At 41.4% G+C, this 12,636-nt stretch overlaps 1 protein-coding gene and 1 long non-coding RNA gene across 11 annotated transcripts in view; one reads left to right on the top strand and one right to left on the bottom strand.

Moving 5' to 3' along the window:
- ZNF385B (zinc finger protein 385B) overlaps positions 1 to 12,636 on the bottom strand; it is a 198,284-nt gene that overhangs the window by 5,402 nt on the left and 180,246 nt on the right. For 9 of the 10 annotated variants that reach the window (XM_079979910.1, XM_079979918.1, XM_079979909.1 and 6 more), the window contains 2 exons: positions 4,914 to 5,189; positions 312 to 490 (listed from right to left, as the gene is read on the bottom strand). In XM_079979910.1, the coding sequence (XP_079836036.1) occupies positions 312 to 490; positions 4,914 to 5,189 (455 nt within the window). The remainder of the gene's footprint in view (positions 1 to 311; positions 491 to 4,913; positions 5,190 to 12,636) is intronic. The other variant, XM_079979912.1, reaches the window with a different exon arrangement.
- Positions 1 to 12,636, top strand: part of LOC307220637 — a 165,391-nt gene that overhangs the window by 96,333 nt on the left and 56,422 nt on the right. The window lies entirely within an intron of this gene.

The following is a 12,636-nucleotide window of genomic DNA, read 5'->3' as shown; positions in this document are numbered from 1 at the left end:
ATCAGCAGAGGAAGTGGCTCTCAGCCATTGGCAAATCCTGCCTAAATATTTTCAGACTTGTTCGTGAGCATCTATGAGGTTTATATATCTGCCAATTTAAAAGCAAAACCTGAGATTCAGGATCTGGTACCCTATTTTTGCAAAAGCCAGCTGGATTCCTTTGCTAACATCTGGAAAGTGGAATTTGGTCTGCCAAATTAAAATTAGCCACTTAATCCGACAAGCGTGTGATACGAAACAAAGGACTCCCGTGATCTATGAATGTGGCATGCGCTATGCAAACCCAGTGATTCCTGATGCTGTCGCCATACCTGCTTAAGTTGGATTTCTGAGTTGACATGGACGTCACAGATCTCACAATGAAATGTTTTGTTCTGCAGTCCTGAGCCCATAGTGACATTCTGAGCCTTCAGCCTGGATCCTGGTCTAGGGTAAGACTTAATTGGACCGGCACCATTCCGAGCCTCAACCATTGTCTTGTGCTTGGAACCTGATGAGCCACATTGCAAAAGCATCAGAGATTGTTTCTCCCTTAAATGACCAACTAAACATTTTCAGCCGTAATACCATTTCCATCACTTTCCATATTTACACATAGGGTAAATATGAAGGAAGGGCTTTGCTTTTTTTGTTACCTGCCCAAAGGCTTTTTTCCTTTTTCCTTGGGTTTTTGCAAGTGAACAATATTTTCTTACAAGCAGTAACAAAACAACACCCCACCCACCAAACCCAGGAGAGAATACTTAACACGTCAACATGGAAAGCCAGTATGGAGATGACTACATTATATACAGGTAAGTATAACTGCATTTATGTATTTAATCCATCCCTTTAATCAAGAAGTCCATATTTCTCTCCTTGGCTTGTGTAAGGAATCGTGTAGGTTGTTTTCTGAAATGTAAGAAATCAAGATCCACCAGGTAGAATAGAGAAGTTCGACTGCTTCTTTGCCTTCCTGGCACAAGGTTTACCAGTTATATTCTTGGCCATTGCAACCTTCCAAACATTATACTAAGCATTTTTGTTCGCCATGTGTAGGGAACTTGTGATGATGCTGGGCTCTTATCAGCCCAGGTCAAAATGGCCAATGGTAAGGGATGATGGAAGTCCATCTAGAAGACTCGTGTTTCCCATCCCTGTTCTGTGAAGTTAAGTTTACAAATGCTTCTCAATGAGAAACCCTTTGCAGAACTGTGAGATTGTTCAGGAACCACCTATCATTACAGACACTGATTAAGATAAATCCTCTTTTGCCACATAATCCATAGTTCCAACTATATAGATCTTTGTGACCTTCTAAAAGAGTCTTCCAGAATCCACCACTTTAGAATCCTTGGCATAGGAGGAGGAAAATATTTTCCCCCAGGAAATAGTGTTTTCCTCACAATTACTTCCTTTTGATCTGTAAGTTATTTTTGCCATCTTAAAAAACAGTTTTTCATTTCAGCACAAAGGAGAAGTGCTGGAAAATCATGTTCACCCAGTGCTACAAATGAAAGCACAAGAAAGCTGAAAAGCTTTCAATTCAGCAAAACAGATCACCTATCTGTTTTGCTGAAGTGAAAGCTTTTCAGCTTGTTCACCTAACAATGGAATTTCATGAGAAAACCAGAAACAAAGGACAGAACTACATGAGGGTTGGAAAACCCAGTCCTCCTGAGTTTGACTCAAAGTGCTTAATGTAGGGGGCAAAGGGGAATCAGTAGGCAGATGTGTAGGTGCTGGACCATTTCCTCCCATCATTTGATTCTCCCGTGACCTTCCATTTTATAGATTCATAGAATGGTAGGGTTGGAAGGGACACGGGGTCGTCTAAGTCCAACCCACTACAATGCAGGAATCTTTTGTCCAATGTGAGGCTGAAACCCACGACCCTGAGATTAATAGCTCTACCAAATGAGCTATCTCCATTTCCCCCCATTCACCCCACATTTGGCTCAATGACTGGAAATAAGCTTTATGGAGGAAGGAAGTTTCTCTGGGGAGATGTGGCAGAGAACTGGTGCACAAGGAAAAAACCACCCACCCACTCCCTGGCCATTAATTCTCCTGTTGCAGTCCACTTTACTCTCAACCAGCAATTCTGTGTCTGGGAAACACCAATGGTGTCTCTAAGGTTCCAACAACTTTCAAGTTATGCAAGCAGCTTCTATTCACCAGACAATAAGTTAAGATTGCATGAAAAAAGGCGCACAGGACTTTTGTTCTGCAGTTTGTTACCATCATGAGGGAAACAGAAGGAAAATATGGCTTCTTGTTATTGGTCTTTTTTAAAGAAAAAAAAAATCAAAGGCACAAAAACACTTTGAGGTATGAGATTCACAGGCATAATTAAATTCTCCCACAGAAGCAATAGTAGGTTTTTAAAATCTATATTCTTTCAGTTACCTGGTTCATTTCATCTACTTAATACCACTCATGCATTTCTTTTTCTTATGCATGAGTGATATTGGCTCACAAAGGCTTCTGCCACAATAACATACTTACACCTAGTTAAAATACTGGGGAGGGGAAGCAGATTTAAGATGTATGCTTACATCAATATTGTTAATGAAGTGCTTTACTCATTCATACATGTGCTCATGTCCCTTGGAGAAACATGCAAGAAAATACAAACACTGTACAATCACATCACGATTGGATGGTGGGCTTTTTTGGCCATATTTTATCAATACAAATAATCAAAATATTCACATAGGGAAAATACTCCACAGAAAGGAGTCTTGATGCAATTGTGTCTACCAGTGATGCAAATGCACATGGTAAATTTGGAGAGAGGGAAAAAATATTTTATTTATTAGATTTATATACTGCCTTTCCACCAAGGCCCCTCTGTCCTCACACCAAACTTGCCAGTTAGGCAAGGCAAAGAGATAGTGACTGACTCAACATCGCTCAGCCATTTCCATGGTTGGGTGAGGATTTGAATCGGAGTCTCCACAGTCCAAAGTAAGACCCTCTCGAGCACTGCACCACACTGGCTCTCAAAAGACACAAAGGAACTGAAATCTGAGGTGAACAGAACATGCACAGTGCCATATAGAAATAATAAAAATGAGTGATGGAGGGTTTCCATTACATTGGTTTGGCTTTGGAAACGAGACCAGGCTAATTTGGAACTCCAAAACCCTTGGAGAAATTCAGATGGGGAGAATTTCTGAAGGCTTCCTTATTTATTTATTTTTAAAATGTCTCTTACAGAGCCCTTCCTGTGCCAGCACTGGATAGTCCTTGCACCAGGACAAAAGGCGTGTAGGTCCTACACAGGAATGGAGAGACACACTGAATAAGCAGCAGCTGACCAGTGTTACCCTGGTCACTGAGAACATCAGGAAAGGCCTTTTCAGCAATTACCATATGCAGACCTTCTAAGTGTTTCTATTTTCCAGGGACAGTCCCGAATTTAACAGAAGCCATCCCAGTTTCTGATTTGATCCCAGAATGTTCTGCTTTTCCTTAAAGGTAAAGGGACCCCTGACCATTAGGTCCAGTCATGGCTGACTCTGGGGTTGCGGTGCTCATCTCGCTTTATTGGCCGAGCATACAGCGTACAGACAGCGTACAGCTTCCGGGTCATGTGGCCAGCATGACTAAGCCGCTTCTGGCGAACCAGAGCAGTGCATGGAAAGGCTGTTTACCTTCCCGCCGGAGCGGTAACTATTTATCTACTTGCACTTTGACGTGCTTTCTAACTGCTAGGTTGGCAGGAGCAGGGACCGAGCAATGGGAGCTCACCCCGTCGTGCGGATTCGAACCGCTGACCTTCTGATTGGGAAGTCCTAGGCTCTGTGGTTTAACCCACAGCACCACCTTAGGACGTCCCTATTTTCATTGGGGAAATGTTGGAGGCTATGGAGTTATGTAACCCCCGAGCCAAGGAGATAAGCAACTCTACAACCTTTAGAAGACATCTGAAGGCAGCCCTGTATAGGGAAGTTTTTAAATGTTTAATGTTTTGTTATATTTTAATATAGGTGGGAAGCTGCCCAGAGTGCCTGGGGCAACCCAGTCAGATGGGAGCGAATGGTGGGGACGCAGGTGGCGCTGTGGGTTAAAGCCTCAGCACCTAGGACTTGCCAATTGAAAGGTCGGCGGTTCGAATCCCTGCGGCGGGGTGCGCTCCCGCTGCTCGGTCCCAGCGCCTGCCAACCTAGCAGTTCGAAAGCACCTCCGGGTGCAAGTAGATAAATAGGGACCGCTTACCAGCGGGAAGGTAAACGGCGTTTCCATGTGCAGCTCTGGCTCGCCAGATGCAGCTTTGTCACGCTGGCCACGTGACCCGGAAGTGTCTCCGGACAGCGCTGGCCCCTGGCCTCTTAAGTGAGATGGGCGCACAACCCCCGAGTCTGTCAAGACTGGCCCGTACGGGCAGGGGTACCTTTACCTTTACCTTAATGGCAATGGTAATAAGAATAATGGAATAGGACGTCCCTATTTTCATCAGAGAAATGTTGGAGGGTATGCATGTGAGGTGGCCCTCAGAGGTTCTCCTTGAAATGTGAAATCGTGAAAACTGCCTTCTGATTTTTTTGTTCTGCAGCAGCATTTCCTGGAGTAAGAGGGCGAAATACAGATCCCAGGAAGTTGGGCAAAACCATCAGTCTGGGCAACAAGCGCATTCACAGGAAATGGCAGCGCTAAGCATGCAGTAGATGCCTATTTCCGTATAATCAGATGATTCAGAGCTTTAATAAAGAACAGAATTTATGCATCCCGTGTTGTCTGCAGACAGGAATCTAGTAATTGCCACCGTATATTTTACATAAAACACCCTCTCCTTTAAAAAATAAATAAAGGAGAGGCAAAGAATTATTACATACACCACTATGTCTAAATGCCAATTATATTAACTTCTTTCAGGCCTCCCCGCCACCCCTCAATGATGCATTTAGTTATTTCTGGCAGATACTCACCTGTGTTATGTGCTTCTAGCTGTGATAGGGAGTTCACAGCCACTTTGCATAATGAGCAGTAAAGCAGTTTTTTGGCTTTCTCCTCTTCTGATTCAGAAATGGCATTAGTAGTCCCATTTGTGCTCTTGGAAGAAGTTGATGATGAGGGTGTAGATGTTGTTGCTACCGCTGCGGAAGTGACAAGCACTGCTGTAGCTCCAGGCTCAGGTATAAAAGAGACCACTTCAGCATTTGGAAGCTGACTAGAGCCATTCACTGTCAGGTTTGCCTTATCTTCTGAAAGAGAGAGAGAAAGAATATTAGGCTGCCAGGTTGTCCTGTAATCCAGATGATGCCACGAGGACCAGACACAACCAGTGTCTTAGGGCACTATCTCAGGGAAATTCAGTTCGGTTCACACTTAAAGGCCAATCGACCCAAACTGCGTTTTCTGAAGCAACATGTGAACTGTAATGCAGCTCTTCTGTTGGAATCTGCAAACGATGTAGTTTTCCAGGCAAACAGCGTTTACAAGAATTAGGGGAAGGTGCACATAAAAATTAAAATATCAGTGGAAAAAATGCATTATATTAGGGGAAGTTGCTTGCAAAAAAAATACAAAACTGCATACAAAAAGGTGTTTTTTAGGACCCTAAAATATGGATGAATTTTCATGATTTGAATTTTCAAATTGCTGCAGAGATGTGGAGTAAACAATACTCACTGCAGTCAACTGAAGGCAACCAACCATTCCCTGGGGTCCCCCAATCTCTCTCACAGCCAACGAAAAACTAATAAATGAATGGAGAAAGAACCTACGCACACGATGCTGACACAAAAACCTTGCACAAACAGATGTAAAAGAATGAAAGTTTACAACCACCCACCGTTTTCTCTTTCCTCCAGTTTCCACCACTCCTCCCCCAATCTGACACTCACCATAACATTAGTGACTCACATTGATCTGTTAAAAAGTCTCTATGAACTGAAAGCAGAGATGCTGTATGTACATTTGTTACCCCCAAAATTCCTGTGGCCGGATTCTGATGAGTGGGCACCGGGAGAAAGGGGGTTGGAGACTGGCTTGGAAAAAGGAATCTGTGAACTGGGCGAGAGAAAATAGAAGCAGGAGAAGCTTGAGGACTGGAGAGTGAAGAAGAGATGCAGGAGGAGGGAGAGGATGCAACTGTTAAAGGGTCTTCACAAGAATTTAAACCATGGGTAGGCAACCTAAGGCCCGGGGGCCAGATCCAGCCCATTCGCCTTCTAAATCTGGCCCGCGGATGGTCCGGGAATCAGTGTGTTTTTATATGAGCAGAATGTGTCCTTTTATTTAAAATGCATCTCTGGGTTATTTGTGGGGCCTGCCTGGTGTTTTTACATGAGCAGAAGGTGTGCTTTTATTTAAAATGCATATCTGGGTTATTTGTGGAGCATAGGAATTTGTTTATTTTTCCCCCTTCAAAATATAGTCCGGCCCTCAAACCAGGTCTGAAGAAGAAGCAGAAGCAGAAGCAGAAGAGTTTGGATTTGATATCCCGCTTTATCACTACCCGAAGGAGTCTCAAAGCGGCTAACATTCTCCTTTCCCTTCCTCCCCCACAACAAACACTCTGTGAGGTGAGTGTGTCTGAGAGACTTCAGAAAAGTGTGACTAGCCGAAGGTCACCCAGCAGCTGCATGCAGAGGAGCGGAGACGCGAACCCGGTTCACCAGAGTACGAGTCCACCACTCTTAACCACTACACCACACTGGTTTTAGGAGCAGTGGACCGACCCCCTGCTGAAAAAGTTTGCTGACCCCTGATTTAAACCATGGGTGGGCAAACTAAGGCCTGGGGGCTGGATCCGGCCCAATTGCCTTCTAAATCCAGCCTGAGGACGGTCCTGGAATCAGCGTGTTTTTACATGAGTAGAATGTGTTCTTTTATTTAAAATGCATCTCTGGGTTATTTGTGGGGCATAGGAATTCGTTCATCCCTCCCCCAAATATAGTCCGGCCCCCCACAAGGTCTGAGGGACAGTGGACCGGCCCCTTGCTGAAAAATTTGCTGACCCCTGTAAACCATGGCTGGGGAGCCTGTGGCTCCCATCATCCCTGACAATTGGTCATACAGGCTGGAGGGGGTTGCTGATGGGAGTCACAAGCCAACAACCGCTAGAGGGCCCAGGAGAGCCACCCTAATTTAAACCTTTTATTTAGTTCTTCAGCATAATTCTCCATTTCCCTTACTCACATCTTCCTCCCCTCCTTTTGTTTCCACTTATTGTGTTAATTATTAGATAGGGAGCTCCTCAAAGTGGGGGTTATTGGTTGCTGTTGTCGTATGTTTCATTACAAAATGCTGTGCACATTGATGGCAGTATATAAACAAATAGTTCTTTTTCTCTTTTTTTTTAAAGCCATGTTATATACAATGAGTGCAACCCACTGACAGGAAACTTGCAAGGGATGAATAAATTTATTATCATGTTGTCAGACAGAGTTTGACAAAGCAATCAGGACACCTCTAATGTAATTTAAACAAAGAAGTGAACACAATCAGGCACCTACTATGTAATACTCGGCTTTTGTAAAAGATTGGAGAACTTTTTTTCCTAATCTGGCACTTTCAAGAGCATGGCCGTGTAGGAGATGCAAGGTTGTAAAAAAACAGAAGCAGCAGCGCATCTTATTTATCTGTGCAGGGGAGTATTTTAACAACACAACTGTTTACCACTTCTATAGCATCGTTCAGGGGGAAATGAGTGGTGACTAGGAAAGTTGTCCCCAGTTAGCTTTGACACCCTGTCACCCTGGGCTCGCGATCCTGATGTGTTTTCGCAGCAGGCTGCAATCCACCTCATCCTCACTACTTCCTCTGACAGCTCAGCAAAGCATAGGAGCATGCCTTTCATTAGTTTTGCCATTCGCATAAAAGAGGTACAGACTTCTAAAACACCTGCAGACAGCACCTACTGGAATATATTTCTCAAGAGTGCACTGTATTCTCCCTTTGTTCTTGTTTCGAAATTTGAACAAGCTGTTGCAGAAAAGCATTGACAGTTCTGGGAATCCTAATGCTATGGTAACAACAGCACTTCTGAGGAGGGAAGGAGTTTTTTTTTTAGTTTTAAATTTTTATTAAGGGTTTTTTTGTGTTACAAAGCAAAAAAAAAACCCGATCTGGTCATAAATGGACATGGGAAATATTTTGTGTCCTCCTGTCTGACACTGTTCTTGTATTCCTTAAGCAATGAACAGAGGAAATACTTGTTTTGTGATAATTTTTTCAAACGTTGAATGTACTTTTGCCTGCAAAGGGCATATATGTAAACTCCTTTCTCGTTCTCATTTATTTATTTATTTTTAAATAATAACTCCATTTATGCTGAAGTCTTGAGAAAAAATCCCTCTAATTAAGTATAACTTTAGGCTGAATATGGCAAAAGCTGTTGTCTCTTATGTTATCGGACGCATTGTCTTGAAGTAGTTTTCATGCATTTATTAATAGTTTGCTTGTGTATACTACTACGTTTATGCCGTGCTTTTTTGTACAAAAGTGAGATGCAGGCCATCATATTTTGATAAACTGTAAAATTCCCCTACCAACCCTTATTTCTTTATTTTATTAGATTTATATACCGGCCTAGATCATAAGATCTCAGGGCGGTTCACAGAATAAAAACAAATAATTAAAACAAAACATCAAAACAATACCTCCCCCCTTCCCACAGACACATTTAGAAGGCTGTAGGATATTAATCAGCCCAAGGCCTGGTGGAAGAGAAATGTTTTTGCCTAGTGCCTAAAAATATATAATGAAGGTGCCAGGCGAACTTCCCTGGAGAGAACATTCCACAAATGGGGAGCCACCACAGAGAAGACCCGTTCTCATGTTGCCACCCTCCGGACCTCATGTGGAGGAGGCGCATGAAGAAGGGCCTCAGGAGATGCTATCAGGGTCAGGGTAGGTTCATATGGAGAAAGTCAGTCCATGAGGTATTGCGGTCCTGAGCCGTTTAAGGCTCCCCTCTGCCTGCACCCCTTCACCCTTCTCTACTGAATGTGTAAAGAACTCCTAAATAGTTAATAAAAATAAAAATGACAGCATAAAAATTAAAATCTATGGCATTTTATTGATGTTGAATACTTTTGAGTTATAAGAAATTAAAAATTAAGAACAGTGCACATGGTCATTAGCGGCAAGACAAGATGATGTTAAATGTGATACTTTGCTATGACCCTATCACCATACATATATACACAAAAATGATACCTTTTCACATTTCCAGAATGATGTAGAAGTCGAATTAAAACCATAATGTAAGACTTTGGCCTCAATTTGAGGGTCTTTAAGCGGTGGTTGGTTTTTGTTTGTTTGTTAATCTGTTAGTTATTGATGCTCTGGGAAAGGGTACAATGGGGGTTGTTATGTACTGAACAACTTAACAGGGGTGGTTTTTAAAATCACTTTAAGGAGCTGTATGACTTTTACCTATTTTTATTCCCACAAGCCTTTGGGGTGCTGTGGAAGGCTATTCAAATCAAATAAATAATTCCAGACAGAGAGTGGAATTTATATATTTAACATACAGAAAGAATTCTGTCAGTAACTTTCAGTAAAAGGTTTGGCATTGACACTTTAGATACCTGGCATATCTGAAACAAAATTTAAATTGACATTTCTTTTTTTCTACCTGTTCAAAATGCATTTCTTTCTCCCACACAAAATAAGGCAACTGAAACTTCGGAAAAGTAGTCAATTAGCTGACAGTCATAGAAGACTGGGTTGTGGACCAACCGTCTGAATACTAAGGAAGGAACTGTTCTAGTTTAGAAGGCTCCCTACCCCAACCAAATGTTTTTAAGGTTCAGGATCACTCATTTGCGAAATTATTATTGTTTATTTGAAGGGCAGGGTTAATAACATATACCATAAATGGTATAAGAAAGGGTAATTAAAAAGTTGTTCAAGGTGATATTTTTTATTTCAATTGTAAAGGCTTGCTGTCCTAAATTTCATTATCATTAAACACACATGCACAAACAAAAACACTGCACCACATTACTCCTTGACATTCATTAAGACAAAGTTAGGCAGATTTGATAAGGAGTTTTAGAACAATTCTTTTTCTGCTTTACTGCCCCATTTTCTGAATAATGAGAAACTAATGGGTGTCACTCAGAGTACCAACTTCCTAAACGGTTGTGCATTCTATTGAGAAATGAGGCTTAAGGGGGGGGGGAGGGAAAAAAGAACCATGGGATGGTGCAGAAAATAGAATAACCCTGTAGACCTGCATGCAAATCAGCTTGGAGCAGAACACCTCTTAACTCTTTCCATACAACGTCCCGAAATATCTTCTGGATCTTAGGCCTAGCTACGGAGATTTGGTTGCCCTGTTGGGAAGGAATAAAATCATTTTTAGGTGGGAGTTTCCCCAAGGCCTATCTTTCAGTTTCAAAGGAAGGAAAATAAAAATAAGATCAGTAGAAGATAAAGTAAAGTTTTTGTACAAATACGAAGAAGATCTCCAGAAGGGACTTGGAAAAGAGCCAAAAGCATCGGATAGAAGATCACCAGATAGAGGATTAGAGCAAAGAGCATCGGATAGAAGATCACCAAACAGGGGAATATTGGATATATCAGCATTATCCTTTGGACTGGATCTTTCCAGTGAACATGTTACCACCACCACCAACAAAAGAAGAGCAAGCATTGGGTGCAGTTGGAGGAATATCAGCGTAACTACATGATGGTGTTGCAGGTTTTGAGTTGGAATGTTAATGGACTGAATTCCCCGGAAAAAAGGCGGAGAGTTTTACATTTACTGAAAAAAGAACATTTGGACTTGATTTGTCTACAAGAAACACATGTGATAAGGCTACACAGGAAGATATTGAGTAATAAAAGATTGGGCCAAGAATTTATCTCATCAGATAAAGTTAAAAAAAGAGGAGTGGTCCTTTATGCAAAGGAGAGCCTATCACCAAAATTCATATTTAAAGATGATCAAGGAAGATTTGTTGCAATTGAAATTCAATTACAAGGAGAGAAATTCCTAATTGTAGGTATTTATGCACCAAACGAAGGAAAATCGGAGTTCTTTAAGAAGTTACATGAGATCCTGATGGATTACATGGACTATAATATGATTTTGATGGGAGATATGAATGGAGTGGTGTCTACAAATATGGACAAGGCACTGAGACAGGTGATCACCAAAGATGGTAGACTACCAAAAACCTTTTTTGACATAACTGAAAATATGGACTTAGTTGACATTTGGAGAGTGAAGAACCCTCTGGGAAGAGAGGGAACTTTCTTCTCTGAGGCTAAAATGACATGGACAAGAATTGACCAAATTTGGGTAACCAGGGGATTGGCTCCAAAGACCAGCAAAGTGGAGATCTGCCCCAAAACTTGCTCTGATCATAATGCTGTGAAGATGGAAATGAAATTGATGCGTACAGGTTCCTTTAGATGGAGGATGAACGACACTTTGTTTAGGAATGAAGAGATGACCAGGAAGGCCCAAAAAACTCTAAGAGACTACTTCGAGATAAATATGAATACTACAATGGAAAAAAGAGTAATTTGGGACGCAAGCAAAGCGGTTATGAGAGGATTCCTAATACAACAGAATGCAATTAAGAAGAGAACTCAGAATGAAAAAAAGGATAAAATCTTGGAAAAAATAAAGGAAGGAGAGAAGAAACTGAGAGCAAAACCAAAGTCTCAGGAGATCCTGAAAGAGATAAAGTTATACCAAGTACAATATATGAAGTTGATGAATCAGGAAATAGAATGGAAGATTAAACAGATGAGGCAAAAGACATTTGAATCGGCAAATAAGTGTGGAAAATTGTTGGCCTGGCAAATGAAAAAAAGACAAAAACTTAATACTATTACGAATTTGGAAGTGGAAGGCAAGAATATACAGAACCCAGTGGAGATCAGGAAGTGTTTTCAGAGATATTTCAAACAACTTTATACATAGGAGAAGCAGAAAGAAATGGACATTGATCGATTTTTGAAAATAAATGGACTACACAAAATCTCTCAGGAAAAACAGCTAATGTTGAATTATAAAATAATGGATCAGGAGGTGGAAGGGGCCATCCAGAACATGCAATTAGGTAAATCTCCAGGACCAGATGGTTTGACTTCAAGATATTACAGATCTCTGAAAGAATGGTTAATACAACCATTGAAGGAAGTCTGCAATGAAATATTGGAAGAGAGAAAGGCACCAGAGTCGTGGAAGGAAGCTTACATTACACTTATATCGAAAACAGAGACTGAAAAGACACAGCTTAAGAATTACCGCCCCATATCGCTGCTTAATGTGGATTACAAAATTTTTGCAGATATTTTGGCTAAAAGATTAAAAAAGGTGTTAGTAGAAGAAATTCATAAAGACCAAGCGGGCTTTCTCCCGGGCAGACACTTGTCTGACAACACGAGGAATATAATTAATATCCTAGAAAAATTACAAGTGAATATCAATACTAAGGTAGTTTTGATATTTGTGGACGCAGAGAAAGCCTTTGACAACATCTCTTGGAGTTTTATGAAGAATCTACAGGGGATGGGGGTAGGTCAAGGTTTTGAAAATGGTATGGGTGCAATTCACTCAGAACAAAAGGCAAAATTAATTGTGAACAATGTAGTGACAGAAGAGTTTAAGATTGAGAAAGGGACACGACAAGGTTGCCCAATTTCTCCATTGCTCTTCATATCGGTCCTTGAGGTATTGTT

This window comes from Podarcis cretensis, assembly GCF_951804945.1.
Source record: "Podarcis cretensis genome assembly, chromosome: 1".
In the NCBI taxonomy this organism is placed as follows: domain Eukaryota; kingdom Metazoa; phylum Chordata; class Lepidosauria; order Squamata; family Lacertidae; genus Podarcis; species Podarcis cretensis.
Note: the sequence above shows the minus strand (reverse complement) of the source record. Positions and strands in the feature narration are given on the sequence as shown.